The sequence below is a fragment of the Ictidomys tridecemlineatus genome, chromosome 8, assembly GCF_052094955.1.
Source record: "Ictidomys tridecemlineatus isolate mIctTri1 chromosome 8, mIctTri1.hap1, whole genome shotgun sequence".
Lineage (NCBI taxonomy): Eukaryota > Metazoa > Chordata > Mammalia > Rodentia > Sciuridae > Ictidomys > Ictidomys tridecemlineatus.
This window is the reverse complement of record NC_135484.1, coordinates 107,894,848-107,913,111: the sequence shown is the minus strand read 5'-3', so window position 1 is coordinate 107,913,111 and position 18,264 is coordinate 107,894,848. Positions and strand designations below refer to the sequence as shown.

The 18,264-nt window shown below is 36.7% G+C and overlaps 1 protein-coding gene across 3 annotated transcripts in view; it reads right to left on the bottom strand.

The window, feature by feature from the left end:
- Xpo5 (exportin 5) overlaps window positions 1-18,264 on the bottom strand; it is a 45,931-nt gene that overhangs the window by 22,178 nt on the left and 5,489 nt on the right. For all 3 annotated transcript variants that reach the window (XM_078019957.1, XM_078019955.1, XM_078019956.1), the window contains exons 6-15: window positions 13,602-13,628; window positions 12,722-12,907; window positions 12,213-12,289; window positions 9,477-9,576; window positions 8,143-8,226; window positions 7,495-7,620; window positions 6,425-6,515; window positions 4,584-4,712; window positions 3,673-3,803; window positions 268-423 (exon numbers count right to left, since the gene is read on the bottom strand). In XM_078019957.1, the coding sequence (XP_077876083.1) occupies window positions 268-423; window positions 3,673-3,803; window positions 4,584-4,712; window positions 6,425-6,515; window positions 7,495-7,620; window positions 8,143-8,226; window positions 9,477-9,576; window positions 12,213-12,289; window positions 12,722-12,907; window positions 13,602-13,628 (1,107 nt within the window). The remainder of the gene's footprint in view (window positions 1-267; window positions 424-3,672; window positions 3,804-4,583; window positions 4,713-6,424; window positions 6,516-7,494; window positions 7,621-8,142; window positions 8,227-9,476; window positions 9,577-12,212; window positions 12,290-12,721; window positions 12,908-13,601; window positions 13,629-18,264) is intronic.

Below are 18,264 nucleotides of genomic sequence, written 5' to 3'. Positions count from 1 at the left end.
AAATTTTCGATAAATGAATATATGACTGTTTACTAGTTTGCCTCATGTACTTTCAAAAAGTTAAAAAAATAATTAAGGGCTGGGGTTATGGCTCAGTGGTAGAGTGCTCGCCTTGAATGTGTGAGGCACTGGGATTGATTCTCAGCATCGCATATAAATAAAAAAATAAAGGTTTATCAACAACTAAAATGAATAAGATAAATAAAATTAAAAGGATAAATAGCTTAGATATGTTAAGATAAACCTTACAAAGGAGAAGGACTTTACCTTAGAGAAGACTTGGGGCAAGAACTCTGGCCTGTAGGTAACAAATGAAAAGAGTGCTGAGATGTTAGTGAGGACACAGGATAGGATGAGAGGATCCTTGGTGTCAAAGTTCAGAACCATCTGCAATAGCTCTATTCCATCATTAATAGGAATTTCCTATAAACAGACATGAAAAGGAGGTTCACGTGGCAGCCTACACTCAGAGATAACAACTTTTGCTAAATTCCCTAGTTTAAAAATACATAATATGGTTACCATATATAATTTTACATACTGCTTTTAATCCTTAAAATTCAAAGCATTAATTCCATATTACAAAATTTATGATGCTATTATGTAGAATTTCCTATGATTAGAAATTCAAACTATTTCCAGTTCTGCACTATTGTCAACAGTACTACAATACACATCTTTTTTAGGAAAATTATATTTACACTTTCAATTATTTTATTGTGCAAGATATTTTTGATGTAGGGCACGGTGGTGCACTCCTATAATCCCAGAAGTTCGGAGGCTAAGGAAGGAGGATCACAAGTTCAAAGCCAACCCTAGAGCAATTTAGTGAGACCCTGTCTCAAAAAAGAGACTTTTAGCTGGGCTGGGGTTGTGGCTCAGCGGCAAAGTGCTCGTCTAGCCTGTGTGAGGCCCTGGGTTCGATCCTTAGCATCACATAAAAATAAATAAAGGTATTGTGTCCAAGTACACCTAATAAATAAATATTAAAAAAAAAAAAAGAGAGAGAGACTTCTGGGGCTGTGATTGTTGCTCAGTGGTAGAGCACTTGTCTAGCATGTGCGAGGCACTGGGTTCAATTCTCAGCACAACATATAAATAAGTAAATAAAATAAAGGTCTATGAGTAACTAATAAAAATATATATATAAAAAAAGAGAGAGACTTTTGGGGATGAATGGAATTGTTGGGTCAAAGGTATATTTCAAAGAAGTTGCTTTTCTTTTTTATAGGCTTTATCAACTGATTCTTTATCCAGTGTTTATCTTTCTATTGTTCCAAGTTTACATTTTAAAGTCTGTTTCATAAGTTTAAAAATACAAGTACTTGGGTTGTGGTTATAGCTCAGTGGTAGAATACTTGCCTAGCATGTGTGAGGCACTGGGTTCAATCCTCATCACTCATAAAAATAAATACATGAAATAGAGGTATTGTGTCCATCTACAACTAAAAATTAAGGGAAAAAACTCATGTAGTTAAAGCCACTTTTTTTCCTTCCTCCCAATTTAAGTTCTTTTCCCAAAGTTATTTATTAACTAATCTAATCCTTCTTGTTTCTTTGGGAGCTTATATATGTTTCAAGTTGTTTCTAGATTATTTTGTCTCAACAGGTTATATTTAATGCCAGCACTATACTGCTTTATTTGTAAGTTTTACATTTTACTATCTGCAGAGGCAAACTGATCCTCATTTGCAAAATATGATTTCCTTTTCTTCACAACTATCCCCTACATCAATTCATCACTGAGGCTGCTAAAGCAAGACTCTATCCAATGTTCTCATCACCAAAAGTACAGTTACTACCTCTATGAATTAGATAAGTAGCTTTTAAATCTTTTTTAGCCAAAGAATCTCTTGGTCAAACTCTTTCGCTGAAGGGTGAATGAACATGATGAAAGTTTAGCTGACATGATTTACAGTGGGGTAAAGGATTGAGAGCAGAAACTGAGCAGTCTGCAAACCACTAAACTAGCCAATACTCTACAAAGTCAGAAGTCAATAACCCCAAGATAAAATGGATCAGGTTAAGATCTGTCACTTACATACACAGGGACATATAACATATTTCTAAAATAATTTGATACTGATAATTTGCCTCCAGCCCATATCTTTCTCCTATACACAATTCATGGTGTGTTGGGGGGTTACTTTATGAACCAATTAGAGTCTGGTATTTTAACCAAATACCATTAATATTAAAGTTTAATGTGAACTGGGGGTGTGGCTCAGTAGTATAACTACTTGCCTAGCATGCATAGTTTTGGGGTAATTGCATCTTGGTGCTTACTGTAAAATCAGCATAGAACCAATTAGGCACCTACCCTTCTAAAATACTGCTGGTCCCTTTGTATGCTTAATACATACCAGACAAACCCTATCATTCTATTCTTTGGCCTTCAAGTAAGATCACAACCACATGTTTAGATTCATTAAAGACATCTAGCTTAAATTCCAGAAAAGGAAACAAAGCATTTCCCTTGACTTGATAATGAGCAATGAGCTTTCTTGATATGCCATACCTATTCTATCAGATAAATGCAATTGGGGCTGGGATTGTAGCTCAGTGGTAGAGTGGTTGCATAGCATATGTGAGGTACTGAGTTCGATTCTCAGCACCATATATAAATAAAGGGACATTGAAAAAAAAAGAAAAAAGATAAGTGCAATTCCAACCTATAAAAGGCCCCACTTAGTAGCAGAATGCAGACTCCCAATAGGGTTTCTTACCTACATGTTGGGATAAACTCTGAATGCCATGATTTCAAACTGAAGTGAATCAACATAAAAGCACATAAAGTTCATCACCCTGAGATCTAATTTGTTAATATGTTCTTCATGAGAAAAAGCATTATATTTCACCTTCTTCAAGGGACTTAAGAGATCATGTTCACAACTAACCTAGAAAACACCAAGATACAGGGCTGGGGACATAGCTCAGTTGGTAGAGTGCTTGCCTTACTTACACAAGGCCTGGATTCAAACCCCAGTACCAAAAAAAGAAAACACTAAGATGCAATTACCCCAAAACTAGCCATGACTAATTATTTTATCTAATTAACAAGATTAACATGATATATACTGTTATCTGATTAATTATAGGTATAGCTAAGATACTGTTCTAAGAGAAGGTTGATAGGTGACATGAAGTATAGAAAATTAAGCTATTCATTGTTATTCAAGGGAAAGGGACTGATAAGCCAACATAGTATTCTGGCCTACCAGCCATAAACTGAAAAGAATGTTTTATGATAAATATCTCAAATTATCAATTCAAAGTTTCTATCACTGGTCTCTCTGCGATAGTTATCCTATCTGTAGCTCCTGTGTCCTATTAAGCTCTACTATTCATCCCCTTTTAAAAAGAATACTAAATAGATTAAGAGATGTGAGTTTTGATCCTATCTGCCATTTATTAGCTGTTTAAACTTGACTATGTTAGGGCGGTGATGTAGCTTAATGGCAAAGCATTTCCTCGCATTTGCAAAACCCTGGTTTGATCCCCAGTTTCAAAACAGACAAAAACAAAACAAAAAGCAAAAAGAAAACTTGAGTATGTTATTTCACCTCTCTAAATCCCAGTTTCTTCTTCTGTAAGATGAATATCCAGATTTTCCTATCCCCCTGATAGTTTACAAGAGATCAAACTTACGTAGTCAGCAAGGGAGTTACTTACTTCTTTCTCTAGTGTTCGAAACATCTGGTTGATCACACTTTCCAAAAAAAAAGTCATAGCTTCCCACTGCACAAATGAAGGTGAGAAGATGGAGCACAGGCCTCCTTCTCCAGTTCCAGCTGTAGAACAGGCTTTTGAAACACACATGCAAACATTCAATCAGCATGGCAAGAACATAGAAGACAAAGGAACACAACACAGCCTCAGAGACTGCTTGGTGATTTTTAAGAGTTGAAGGAACAAGGTGATCTTGGGCAAAGAAAACCATGTGTGCTAATGGCAGAGAAGGGTCCCTACCCTGCTCATATCTGTAATCCTATCAACTCAGGAGGCTGAGGTAGGAGGCTCATAAGTTCAAGCCAGCCTCAGCAACTTAGTAAGGACAACTTAGCAAAACCTTGTCCTTTATTTTTGTAAAAAGGGCTGGGGATGTGGCTTAGTAGTTAAGCACCCCTGGGTTCAATCCCTGGTACTAAAAAACAAAAACAAAAAAAGAATAATCAAAGAAGGACCTGAATTCATCTCTATGAGCCTTGTCTGTTGAAAATATACATATAATGATTAAAAACAGTGCCTAACTCATTAGAGGCACTTAATAAATATTAATTAATGCCTCTCTATCATTTTATGGAATATTCATGAAAATCCAAATAATTAAGATATTTGTGATCATAAACAATTCTTCCCATAAGGCAATGATAGGGACATGGTTTTGTGCTCATTAAAAAAAAAAAAGTAGTGTCAGATGAAATGTTCTCTCCTTTGAGCATTTTCATTTGCTCACTCCCGAGGAGTAAGAACAGCTGTCTTTTAATAGTATTAATATACTGTTCTGACATATGACTCAGGTTTATTTCCTATGTATAGTTTTGATATAATACTTCACCAATGTTAGGAATGAAAAAACTCACGGTTCATAGATCCAGCATCAACTGAAGTTGATAGCTGATACTTTAGCCACTCCCCAGCCATCTGGAAACTAGTCTTGGGATCCAAACGACATGCCAATCTCATCACTTCTCCTTGCTGAGCTCGGGATGCTGCAAAGATAAGGACATGAATCAATAACTGGCACATAACAGTTTATTAGAACAGATGAATAAAATGTGGTGTATATATGCAATGAAATATCATTGGCATTAAAAAGAAGTATTGATACATGCTACAAGGAAGAATTTTAAAAATATTATGTTAAGGCTGGGCACAAAGGCACATGCCTGTAATTCCAGTGGCTTGGAAGGCTGAGGCAGGAGGATCTCAAGTTCAAAGCCAGCCTCAGCAACTTAGCAAAGCCCTAGGCAACATAGTGAAACTGTAACTCAAAAATAAAAAAAATAAAGGAATGATAGAATGAATTGGACATTATTAACCTATGTACGCTTGCATGATTACATGACCTGTGTAACTCTACGTCATGTACTAACAGACGAATGAGAAGTTATACTCTATTTATGTATGATGTGTAAAAAAAAATGCATTCTACTGTCATATATAACTAATCAGAATAAAAATAAATAAATAAAAAAGTCTGAGGATGTGGTTCAGTGCTTAAGCACCCCAGGGTTCAATTCCTGGCCCCACATCCCACACACAAAAAAATTGTCTTAAGTGAAAGAAGGCAGTCACCAATGACCATATCTCAATTTTTTTTAAAAGTATTTCTTTTTAGATGTTGATGGACCTCTATTTTATTCATTTATTTATATACAGTGCTGAGAATTGAATCTAGTACCTCACACTTGCTAGGCAAGTGCTCTAACACTAAGCCACAACCCCAGCCCACTTATGATTCCATTTATCTGAAATGTTCAGTATAGGTAAAACAAAGAAAGATTATTGGTTACACATGATTAGTAGGAATGAAGAAACTGAGAAGTAATTTTTGGTGGACAAAGGGTTTCTTTTTGGGGTAATGACAACGTTCTAAAATGAATTTGTTGTGACAGTTGCACAATTCTCACAAAAATACTAAAACCACTGAAATACTGTAAGTATATGGTAAATAAAAATTTTATCTTAATGGTTATTTTAAAAAGAAAGAAAATTGGGCTACAAAAACCCCAGAACAGAATTATGACATTAGGATATAATGGGTTTTCCCACTCTTTCTGGGAACGATAAAACCACATGGTGAGATGGTATTAAATTATAAATATGAAAAAAAAATGTGAGGGTATCTTAAATATGGTTACTGTCCCTAAACATCAGGGTTTAAAGACTACATATCTATATGTTTGTGCGGTGGAACACATATTATGCCTTGGATGCAGTCCCAGAATCCTACAAAGGGAAACCAGACAACACTGCTGTCCAGATTTGGGGATCTTTTTATTTTTTGGTATCAGGTTGAACTCAGGGGCTCTTGACCACTGAATGACATCCCCAGGCCTATTTTGTTTGTTTGTTTTGTGTTGTGGTGCTGGGGATTGAACTCAGGGTGTTGTGCATGCAAGGCAAGCACTCTACCAACTGAGCTATATCCCCAGCCACCACCACTCCCGCCCTATTTTGTATTTTATTTAGAGACAGGGTCTCACTGAGTTGCTTGGCACCTCACTTTTGCTGAGGCTGGCTTTGAACTCACAATCCTCCTGCCTCAGCTTCCTGAGCCGCTGGGATTACAGGCAAGTCCTACTGCACTGGGCCAGATTTGGGGATCTTTGATCAGAACCCCAACTGACATGAGCCACTCTTCATAACACTAGATGTCATTCTGAGACTTTTGGGAGAAATGCCAGATTATATCACTTACAGTTGAAGAAAGCATTGAAGTCTTCATCACTATCAAAATCAAATCGAGAATATTCACAGCTAGGACTGTCTGTCTTAGAAGGAAAACCCATCTGGAAAGAGACAATTGGAGTAGGAGATGAAAATGATGAAACTAAAAGGGTGCTTAAGCTTAAGGAACTCAAGCACTTTGTGATTTAAAAATAGTTAAAGATTTGCATTAGATATTCTATGACAAATAACTGCTTCTGTTCCACTCAAAAGCCAGTTTATTCCCAGCTCTAATATTCATCATAGTGGTAGAAAAGAGAACACTTTTAGCTGATACCTTCCTTCCAACGTCCTCAGAGAGACTCTACTTCTGAATTTTGTTTAAGGTCTATGAATACAAAATCCCAAAATAAAGTGATAATTCAGCACGCAATAAGGAAGAACTGAGAACTATTTGCCTCATTAAATGCTAAACACTGGGAATAAATATATGGAACAACATGTGTTCCATTCAAAATAGATTTGAAGATCATGGCAGAAAATTAGAACATAGTACATGCTAGCTAAATTCATTGAGCAATTAAGGGGATGCTTCAATGGGCCCCACACTCTTGCTTTAAAATTAGGATTTAGAATCTGTAAGCTATGAGAATTCTTAGCAAACCTCAGAATTCATGAGTAACTCTATTGAAATGGACAATAACTTGTGCTTCCACTCTCATTTTCTTCTCATTTGCCTTCTTGACGCTCATTTGACCTCCAGGAATAATGTTTAGACATTTATTTCTTCTTGGAATATTCCTGACTCCACCTCCTATGTACTTCCAAAGCATTCTACTTTTATCTCCTGAATAGCAACTATCATATTGTATGGTCACTGCTCTTGATGTAGCACCTAGCCCAATACTTGATATATAAATGGTCTAAAACAAAGAAGGGCAAACATAATAACCCATTTATGGCCTTCTTTCTTCCCAAAGAATAAAAAATATGCCCAAGGAAAGGATCTTAAGTGGTCACAAACAGGCTGTCAATGATGCCAATCTTATAATTATGCATATTCACCTACATGCCACATGCTTAGATTCCCTTTATATATACCTTGACCAAGTTAGTCATAGAAGCACGAAGATATTTCGGTATTATTGCTAACAGCAAAGGATCATGAGATAGGATCTCATGTCTGAAAAGGGCTCCCCAAGTCATCTGAGTTGAAGACCGTAGAAACTAAAGCAAAAAACAAAACAAACTCAGTTAAGATTTGGATTCTAAATAATTAAGACTATTAGCCTTATGGTCATCATCTACATTTTTCACAAATAAATCTCTACAAGACTTTGAAACTTCCTCTACAGCAACACATCAGTAACAACTGCTTACTATGAACCACACGTTAATAGGACAGGCGATGGGGTCAGACCACTCCTTGGAGAGTAGTCTAAACTCTACTTTCTTTTTCATGAGAAAGGATACTGAAATTTGTGTGACAAAAGAAAAATTGTAAAGATGTAATTAATTTTATAACAATATAATTAAAATTTTGTGTTTAAAGTCCCTTTAACACCAAGCCACCTGGGACAAACCTCTCACTCAGCATTATCAGAATTTTACCTAAGAGAAAAAGCACATATACTCATTCCTAGGGCCTGAAGAGTCAAATTTTAAATAGGAGTTGCTATACTTAAGGACAAAGTGCAGATTCTAGTTCACCTAGCTAAAATTCTGAGAAATTATCTGTATAAAGTTTACCTGACTTGGGTGGGTTGTAAAAGCAAGAAAAGATTCCAGATATTTTCCAAAATTCACTGGTGTTTCTACATCAGAATCTATGCCCTGTAGGAGAAAAAAACTATATTAATGATGCTGATGGGGTAGATACTGGGGAAGAGAGGAGCAGTGGAAGAGTAATAAGTACAGATAACTTTTTTTTTTTAAAGATTTTATTTATTTACTTATTTTTTTAGTTCTCAGCAGACACAACATCTTTGTTTGTATGTGGTGCTGAGGATCGAACCCGGGCTGCATGCATGCCAGGCGAGCGCGCTACCGCTTGAGCCACATCCCCAGCCCCAGTACAGATAACTTATATCCTCAAAAAAGTTGTGGACTGTGGGCATATCTCAAGTGTAGAGTGCTTGCTTAGCATGTGGTGAAACCCTGGGTTTGAACCATAGCACCAACAAAAAGATTCAGTTTTGAAAGAACTTTGTACTTCCTTTTGGCTAAAGAAAAGCAATATTCCAAGAGAAAAAACCAAAACCCCAAATCAAAAAAAAAAAAAAAAAAAGGAAAGATACTAGCTGGGTGCTGTGGTGCATTCTTGTAATCCCAGCTACTTGGGAGGCTGAGACAAGAGGATCACTGAGGCCATGAGTTTGAGACAAACCAGGACAACACAGTGAGACCTGTCTTAAAATAACAACCCCTCCTGCAAAAAAACCCCCAAACCATGTTGTGGTTCAAATAGTAAACTCAAAGAAACTATTCATTTCAGAAATTACATGAAGAAAACAAAACATATTATTTCTTTAGACCTGGCTTATTTCCATTTCTTACCTGACCTATTAAATACCCATTCAATGATATAAAAAGGCACAGCATTAATTGCAAATGTCTGCCCTATCTCCTAACTTGTAAGACAAAATTAAATATTCCTCTAAAGGCAGATTTTTCCAGTTTAATCAGACTTAAGTTTTCTTTTATGATCTAATAATATATCTGTTAGACTAGGAAAGGGTTTTTTAATCGATTCCATGTTTTATGTTCTGTTAATTCAAGTAAACAGAACTTGAATAGGTAATATGCTCAGGATATTAACATACAAATTCACAAGAATAAAAACATTAACTTTATAGAACAACAGACTTGCCTGTTTGTTGCTAATAACTGAGACTTGTTAAAAGAAATTTCAATCATTCAAACCCTATTAAAATAATTTAAATTATATAATCATATAAAATAATCTAAAGACAATGCCCCATCAAGTTACATTAATGGAATCTGCAACCCTTTATAGAAATGTCATTTTCTAAATGCTCTTCTCAAACATTCTTAAGTTCTTCAGAAAGTAAGCAAATGCTCACCAGCAAGGCACACAGCTGATTGCCCAGTGCACACAACACCTGACAGAGTCTCTTCAGGAAGACATAGTGTTTTTCTATCAAGCCTCCTCCATCAGCAGTCCTATACAATGAGAGAACAGTGTGATTAGCTGTCAAGAGAAGCAATAGATTCCCATAAATGGAACTAACTGTGATCAGTGCCTCACCACTCAAACCAAAGTTAACAGAAACCAAACACTCAAAGACTGATGTGCAATATGGTTCAATGCAATCTCCTCCCTCACTAGATACTCTAGTTCCGGGCACCATACAGTCTTAGTATTTTGGGATGATAATGTGAGCTCTGTGCATGACTGGATAAAACAAAGTAGACATTTATATGAACAGCTGTACAAAATGGCACTGTTAATACAGGTAAGACTTGGAGAGATCATCGGGGAGTATTTAACAATTCCTTCAACCACTGACAATATAAAAAGGACTATAATAAAAACCTGACTTTGTGTCTCGCTTCTCCAAATCACTTAGTTTGGGCCTAACAATCAAGTAGAATCCAAAAATAGTTTTGTTAAATAAAAAATTGTAACTTATTTGCTGACACAATATAACCTGAAATGACATAGGACTATTCAAACTAACAGCAATGAATAATAACTAATATAAACAACAGCCATTTTAGCTGACTCCTACAGGCATTAGAGTATAATACAGATCACATGAGCCTCAGGATAAATAGGGTTAGGCTCTAGGGATGTTGGTTGTTTATGGGTTTTGTCTTCTTTGGTACTGGGAATCTAACCCAGAAGCACTTTACCATAGGGTAAAGCTACCCCAGCCCTTTATGTTTTATTTTGAGACAGGGTCTTACTAAGTTTCTTAGGGCATCACTAAGTAGCTGAAGCTGGTCTTGAACTTGGGATCCTCCTCCCTAGTTGTTGGGATTACAGATGTATGCCACCATATCTGGCTCTAGCTCTGTGATATCAAAGAGCAGTTCAGTGCTATGGCTTTAACACAAGCCGTGGAGCCTAACTGCCTGGACTGAATCATAACTTTACTACCCCCGGGTCTGATATGGTATCCACCGCATAAACAGAGGTGAGACACACCAGTTTCTATCTCATGGTCTCTACAAAACTACAGAAATGGACCTAGAAGCAGTAACTACAGAGATTACATTAAAGATGTCTCTGTTTTTTGTTTGTTTGTTTTAATAATGGGGATTGACCACACAGCCACATCCCCAGTCCTTTTCATTTTAAGCCAGTCTTGTTAAGTTGCTGAGGCTGGCTTTGAACTTGCAATCCTCCTGCCTCAGCCTCTCAAGTCACTGGGTGTGCACCTCCATGCCTGGCCTAAAGATGTGTTATTCATTTAAGTAACACGATCCCTGAAAAACATTTGCTGTCTTCTTAGGAAAGTAAACTATGATAAATGCCATATTAGTAAGAGATATTAAGAGGGCTGGGGCTGTAGCTCAATAGTAGAGCACTTGCCTAGCACTGTGAGGCAGTGAGTTCCATCCTCAGCACTCAGCACCACATAAAAAATTTATTAACAAAAAATAAAGGCATGCTGTCTATCTACAACTAGAGAGAGAGAGAGAGAGAGAGAGAGAGAGAGAGAGAGAGAGAGAGAAAAGATAGTAAGAGATTTAAGTAGTACATATGTATCTCACACTTTTTCATTTGTCCTTAGGACAAAAAGTAAGTGAACAACATTAAAAAAAAAAAAAAAAGGTGTTGCAACAACTTCAACTATTTACAACACACAGTTCTACTTGATTTCCTGGTAAGAAATTCTTATCAGGAAATGCTTAATATTTTCCAGAGCAACTAGAAGAAAATAAGCAAAATACATTATTTCAGTATGCAGCATGTGTTTCAGGACCACATCTTAGTTTTTTCCTGCTGTTTCCAATAGTCTCAGCACTGACAACTTTAAGAGAATAGGAAGGGAGTGTCTGGAGTTCTCCACTCAAGGCAAGCCCCAGGATAGACTCTGGCCCAGCAGACCTGAGCATTATCAGACTTGGTCACCAAGGCTACTTGGAGGACCAGGGATCACTGGAAGCAGAACACACAGTACAAGAGATTAGCTTTCTGGGGAGAATGGATGCTGAGTCAATGGCCACAACTTATTTCTTTCAAGAGACCTTCAAATTGATTGAACAGTCCTTTTAAGATTCTTATTTTCCTTTTTGGTACCAGGGTTTTAATCCAGAGGCTTAAAACCACTGAACCACATCTCCAGCCCTTCTTATTTTTTATTTTGAGACAGGGCCTTGCTAAGTTGCTGGGGTTGGTTTTGAACTTGCAATCCTCCTGCCTTATAATCCTGATGTGTTGAGATTACATGTGTACACCACCATACCTGGCCGCCAAGACTGTCTTATTTTCTTATCCATAAATGCTGTTAATTCACTGCTAGTATTTACAGGAATTTAAGACATGGCCAAATAAGACATAAAAATTATAAAAACATATTGTGAGGGTCTGGGGTTGTGGCTCAGTGGTAGAGCGCTTGCCTAGCATGCACGAGGCACTGGGTTCGATCCTCAGCACCAAATAAATGTAAAATAAAGATACTGTGCCCACCTAAAAATATTTTTAATAAATATATTAAAAAAAACACCATATTGTGGGGCTATGTGTATAGGTCAATGGTACAATCTGTACTGGGCATACACTGAGTTCAAAACCAAAATAAATAAGTAAAACAAAACACTACAACACACTGAAAGATAAAGATACTCACTGTGCAGCAGAGAGTATATAATGCATGGCAACATCTCCAAATAAGACCATCAAGGGCTTCCGGTCCTCCAATTTTCCCTAGACCCAATTTTAGGGAAACGCAGTCATACATTTTATATTACTAAAAGTCTCAAAGTACTAACATCTTCTATATCTATACAATCAAATACACTAACTTTATAATTTATTATATACCCAGGGCTTGCTGAACATTAGAAAAAAAAGAAAGCCAACTCTTTCAAACCAAATCTGGATAAGACTTATAATTTTAAATGTTGGGAAAGAATGCTGATACAACATTTAAGTAAATTATATACACAGAGAATATTCCTATGGAGAAGAGTCACAGTCTCATTTTTTAGCCAAGAAAAATTAAAGCCAGTCTTTGACCTAACAGTAAATGAATGAGCTTTACACTTTTAAGTCTTTCTGTTATAACATGCAATTAAACACATACATACCCTAACTCAGAAAACTAAAGGTTAAAGTCAGTTGGAAGTAACAACCTACTTTTCTGCTGACTGCAATGAGAAGACACTCAGCGGCTCCTAACTGAAGTTCCTGTTCATTCAGAAGCAGGCAGAGTATCACCAGGAGTTTACAGTTTTCAGCAGTAATGTGACTCATAGACACCCAGTCAATGTAGCCTGCCAGAGTATTCAGTGCTGCAACTCCTACCCGACAATTTGCTTGAGCCTGTGTGAAAAGAAATCACTTTTGACTATGAATCCCAACAGATAAGAATGCTGTGGTTGGGCTGGGGCTATATCAGTGGTGGAGTTCTTGCCTAGCATCCATGAGGCCCTGGGTTTGATCCTTAGGACCACATAAAAATAAACAAATAAAATAAAGACATTCTGTCCATCTACAACTATAATTTTTTTTAAATAAAAATACTGTCGTTATAACTGAACAATGTACTCATGTTAACAGACGCTGATTGAGAACTCAAAAGATTTTCTTCTGATATATAACCACTTCTCAATGGCTTTCTCAGAATCCATCAATAAGATCATACTGGGGGGCTGGGGATGTGGCTCAAGCGGTAGCGCGCTCGCCTAGCATGCGTGTGGCCCGGGTTCGATCCTCAGCACCACATACCAACAAAGATGTTGTGTCCACCGAGAACTAAAAAATAAATATTAAAAATTCTCTCTCTCTCTCTCCTCTCTCTCTCTCACTCTATCTTAAAAAAAAAAAAAAAAAAGATCATACTGGTCTGTGTGGCCATTTTATTTTTTTTTTTAAGAAATCCCAAATATTTTAACTTTACCTCCCCTTTCACTAGAGCTCAGTAATCAAAAAGACCAAAGGCTGAGGTCACTAGGTCTATGCATCCCCACACTTGAAAGCCTAAAAGAAATCTTCCAACTCCATAAAGAGCTCTTACCTTTGACTCCTGAGAAGTATCTGCCTTCTGAAAGAAAAAAAATCCAATGTATTTAGTAAATAAAAGGCTACATAATAACTTTCCACTCCTATAATTAAGGGTCTTGAAAAATAATTGTTAATTACAGACGCAACTTTTAGGGGGCTAGAGGTTTAGTTCAATGGTTGCCTACTACAAGGTCCTAGATTCAATTTTCAGCACTGCAAAAACAAACAGATGCAATGCTTTCTTTTAAAGATCATTTTTAAAATTGGTGCATTATAATTACTCATTATCAGATACAATCTTTAACCTTGGGGAAAAAAAAGACAACTTTACCAAGAACATATAACTGATACGTCCCCCCTAAGAACAAGAAATTAAAGCAAGAAACAAAATTAAATTAATACATTTAATACATTAAAATTAAATGAATAATCCCACTGGCTCAGGAGGCTTATGTAGGAAGATTGCAAGTTTGGGGCCAGCCTCAGTAACTTAGAGATCCTGTCTCAAAATAAAAACAATAAAAACAAAAAGGGCTGGAGATGTAGCTTAGTGCCTAGTATGTGTGAGCCCCTAGGTTCTATCCCGTCCTAAAATAATATTAAAATAAATACAACATAGGACCATGTATATGTGAACATAACTACACTAAAATAAACAAATGTTAAATGCTATATATATCAAAATAATGGCTGTTAAATACAAATACAATACAGATTTTTATCTTAATATTTCAAATTCCATTAAAATGCTACATGTGGCTGGGGTTGTAACTCAATGGTGAAACACTTGCCTAGCACGTGTTCAGCACCACATAAAAATAAATAAAGGTATTGTGTTCATCTACAACTAAAAAAAAAAAATTAAAAATTAAAAAAGCTACATTCATAAATCTGAAGTATCTAAAATTATATTTTCCTAAGAAACTTCTGAAAGTAAAATTAAAAATAACTCCTGAAGACAATTAGAGAAATAATACAAGCAGGAATAACAATTCTGCAGTACCCGAAAGTTATCATCATTGGGATCAAGAATTCATAAAGTGACTACAACCAAGTCCAACAAACCCTTCACACTCCAATAAATCCTTCATAACTCCTGGAGCTAGTGGAGGAGCCAGGGTGATGAAATAGGGGGAGAGCCTATTCAAACCACATTTGTTTAGCATTTAATCTACTCCACAATTAGGAAAGTGAAGAATGGAACTAGAGAAGGAACTAGGGTGAACAGAGAAGTTCAAGGTACAAAAGATAGCTCTTGGTATGCTCTGGTCTTACCAAGACCAAATGTGGTAGCCTGGTTTAACAAATGGAGAGGACAGGACCAAGGCAAAGAAAGTAGACCACAGTGGATGTTTCTAACTTATGCCAAGAGTCATCACCAATCAGTACTGCTGTGGCATATGCTTTATCTAGGCAATCTAATTATTCAGAATTTGAAAAACCAATAGACTGAGCTGGGTGCAATGATGCATGCTATAATTCTAGTTACTCACAAAGCTAAAGCAGGTGGATGGCAAGTTCAAGAATAGACTTAGCAATTTAGGGAGACACAGTCTCAAAATAAAAAATGAAAAAGACTAAGGATGTAACTGTGGTGAAGTGCCCTGGGTTCAATTCCCAGGACCAGGGTTGGGGGGAAGAAAGGAAGAAAATAATGGACTTCACTGATTATTGTTATAGTTATAAACAGAAGACTGTTTTTAATGCTATAGTGTTGTGATGCTTTTCTCATAAAATATATGGCCATTCATCTTTAAAATACATATCACTGCCAGGCATGGTTGCTCATGCCTGTAATCCCAGGAACTGGGGAGGGTGAGGCAGGAAGAACGTAAGTTTGGGACCAGTTTCAGCAATTTAGTGACACCTTCAGCAATTAAGAGATACCTGGGGACACCGTGGGGGGGAAGCTAGGGGCTAGGGTTGTGGCTCAGTGGTAGAGTGCTCGCCTAGTGGGTGCAAGGCCCTGGGTTCAATCCTCAGCACCACATAAAAAATAAATAAATAAAACAAAGGTATTGTGTCCAACTACAACTAAAATGTGTGTGTGTGTGTGTGTGTGTGTGTGTGTGTGCGCGCGCGCACACATAAATATATAAAAACAAAGAAAAATACCCAATATCAAAATAAAAAATAAAAAGGACTGGGGATGTAGTTCAGCGGTAAAGCATCTGTGGGTTCCATAAGAGGTGGAAAAAAAAAAAAAAAGGAAATTACTAAATGGTTACAGTGTAGCTCTATAGGTTCTAACTTTCCCAAGAAAATTCCTTTATTATTCTAAAATATCATCATATTACTTTTTACTGTTTGGAAATTCTTTTTGGTAATAATAGAAACTGAATCCAGGGGTGGTCTATTACTGAGCTATTTCCCCAAACCTTTTCACTGTTTTTATTTTGAAACATGTTCTCACTAATTTGCCCAGACTGGCTTCAAACTTGTGATCCTCCTGTCTCAGCCCCTGAAGTCACTGGATTATAGGACTGCACCACTGTGCCCAGCTCCAGTGTTTATAATTTCTTTAATTTCTCAGCTCATCTGATGCAAATGCTGCTATATTATAGAATTAAGCTATCTTCTTTTCTGTGGAACACTATCCTTTCTGAGCAAAAGGATTCTTCCCTAAGAAAATGTATTGACTAAAAGCCACCACTACTAACTAACTATTTCTTAAGACTATAAAAATACATCTATTTCAGAGAAAATTGTCCTGAATCCTATAATCTAATAACCCAAGTTAGGGATAAAATATATCAGAACTTCTGTCCCTTTCCCCCCCCAAAAGTTGGCCCATTTCATAAAAGGTATGAGCAGCTGGGAACACTGGCACACTTCTATAATCCCAGCTGCTCAGGAGGCTAAGGCAGGAGGAGTGCCAGTTCAAAGCCAGCCTCAGCAAAAGCAAGGCACTAAGCAATTCAGTGAAACCGCTAAATAAAATACAAAATAATTCTGGGGATGTGGCTCAGTGGTGGAGTGCCCGAGTTCAATCCCCAGTACCCCACCCTCCCCAAAAAGGCATGAGTAGGTTCTCCCTCTCGGACAATTTTTTCCCTTCTCTTGGGGATTATATGTCTTAAGGGAAAATGAAAAGAATACCCTGCCCCATTCCTGACATACAGGTTTGTAATGTAAATATTTTCTTTTGAAGAATCTTGGAGGGCTGGGTTGTAGCTCAGTAGTAGAGGTACCCAAGCACCTGTGAAGCACTGGGTTTGAGCCTCAGCACCACATAAAAAACAAAGTTATTTTAAAAAAGAAAGAAATTGGGTCTGGGGTTGTGGCTCAGCGGTAGAGTGCTCACCTAGCACATGCATGGTCCTGGGCACTTCTATTTTATTTATTTATAAAAATATTTATAAAATAAATAAATAAATAAAGGTATTGTGTCCAACTACAACTAATAAAATAAAATATTTTAAAAAAAATTAAGGGCTGGGTTGGTGGCTCAGTGGCAGAGCGCTTGCCTAGCATGTTTGAGGCACTGGGTTCAATCCTCAGCACTGCATATAAATAAAATAATTAAATAAAGGTCCAACAACAACTAAAAACAATATAAAAAAATTTTTTTTAAATCTTGCAAGTATTTTGGAGACTTCTTTATAAGTCAAAACAACAGCTATAAATTCCACTGCAATTATTTATTAGAGAATCTTCAATAACTACTCTCTGAATGTTTAGAGACAATAACTGGAATTTAGGGTTGTTTTGAAGAAAAATAACATACAAAGTGCGAACAAGTGTATAGCATATATTATGTATTCACTAACAGCTCATAGTACTTTATTCTTATCATTTGCATCAGTATCTAAAATTTATTGAAAAAACAGACTCAATACATGTGTCAGGGACGTTTTAAAAAAAACAAACACCTATTTTAATTAATTCTGATTTCTTTTCTTTTGGGGGGAGGCGGGTACTAGGGGTTAATTGAAATCGGGGGCACTTAGCACCTCGCTTTTGCTGAGGCTGGTTTTGAACTCATGAGCTCCAGAGAAGCTGGAATTATAGGCATGCACCATTGTGTCCGCCTTCTAATCCTGATTTTTGAAATAAATAGTTTGGAGATTCTGGATTGGGGTACTTCTTTTTTGCAGTTTTTAAAAAATTGGTACATTATAGTTATATGTAATGGTGGGATTTGTTGTTACCTATTTATATAGATACACGATGTAACAGTGGGACTAACCTGATTATGGGGTGTTTAGCAGCATTCCTGGCCTCTACACACTAGATGCCAGAAGCAATCCCCTGAATTATGACAAGCCAAATATTTCCAGATAGCAGCCAAATATTTATCTGGAAATATTTCAGATAACAAAGAGGCAAAATCACCTTGAGAACCACTGTACTAACTTTCAAACCGCCTTCTTCTGAAAGGTGTCTCCTAAAGACAATGGTCAGAAAGACAGTGTCTGGCTTACCTTTTTCTGCAGAAGAATAGCCTCCTCAGGAAGTACAAAATGCCAAGGATCATGTGGTAAAGATTAATGAATGTGACAATTGAAACCAGGATGAAATAGGACACTGCAATTTAACAGAATACTACATCTTGACCTATCAGAAATCTGGGTTTTCAAATATTAAATATTAATCTTTATGTTTATGCTGCTTTAAGAATTTTCTTACTATATAAAAGGTACTACTTTTTCTGGTAGATATGGAAACTCCACTGA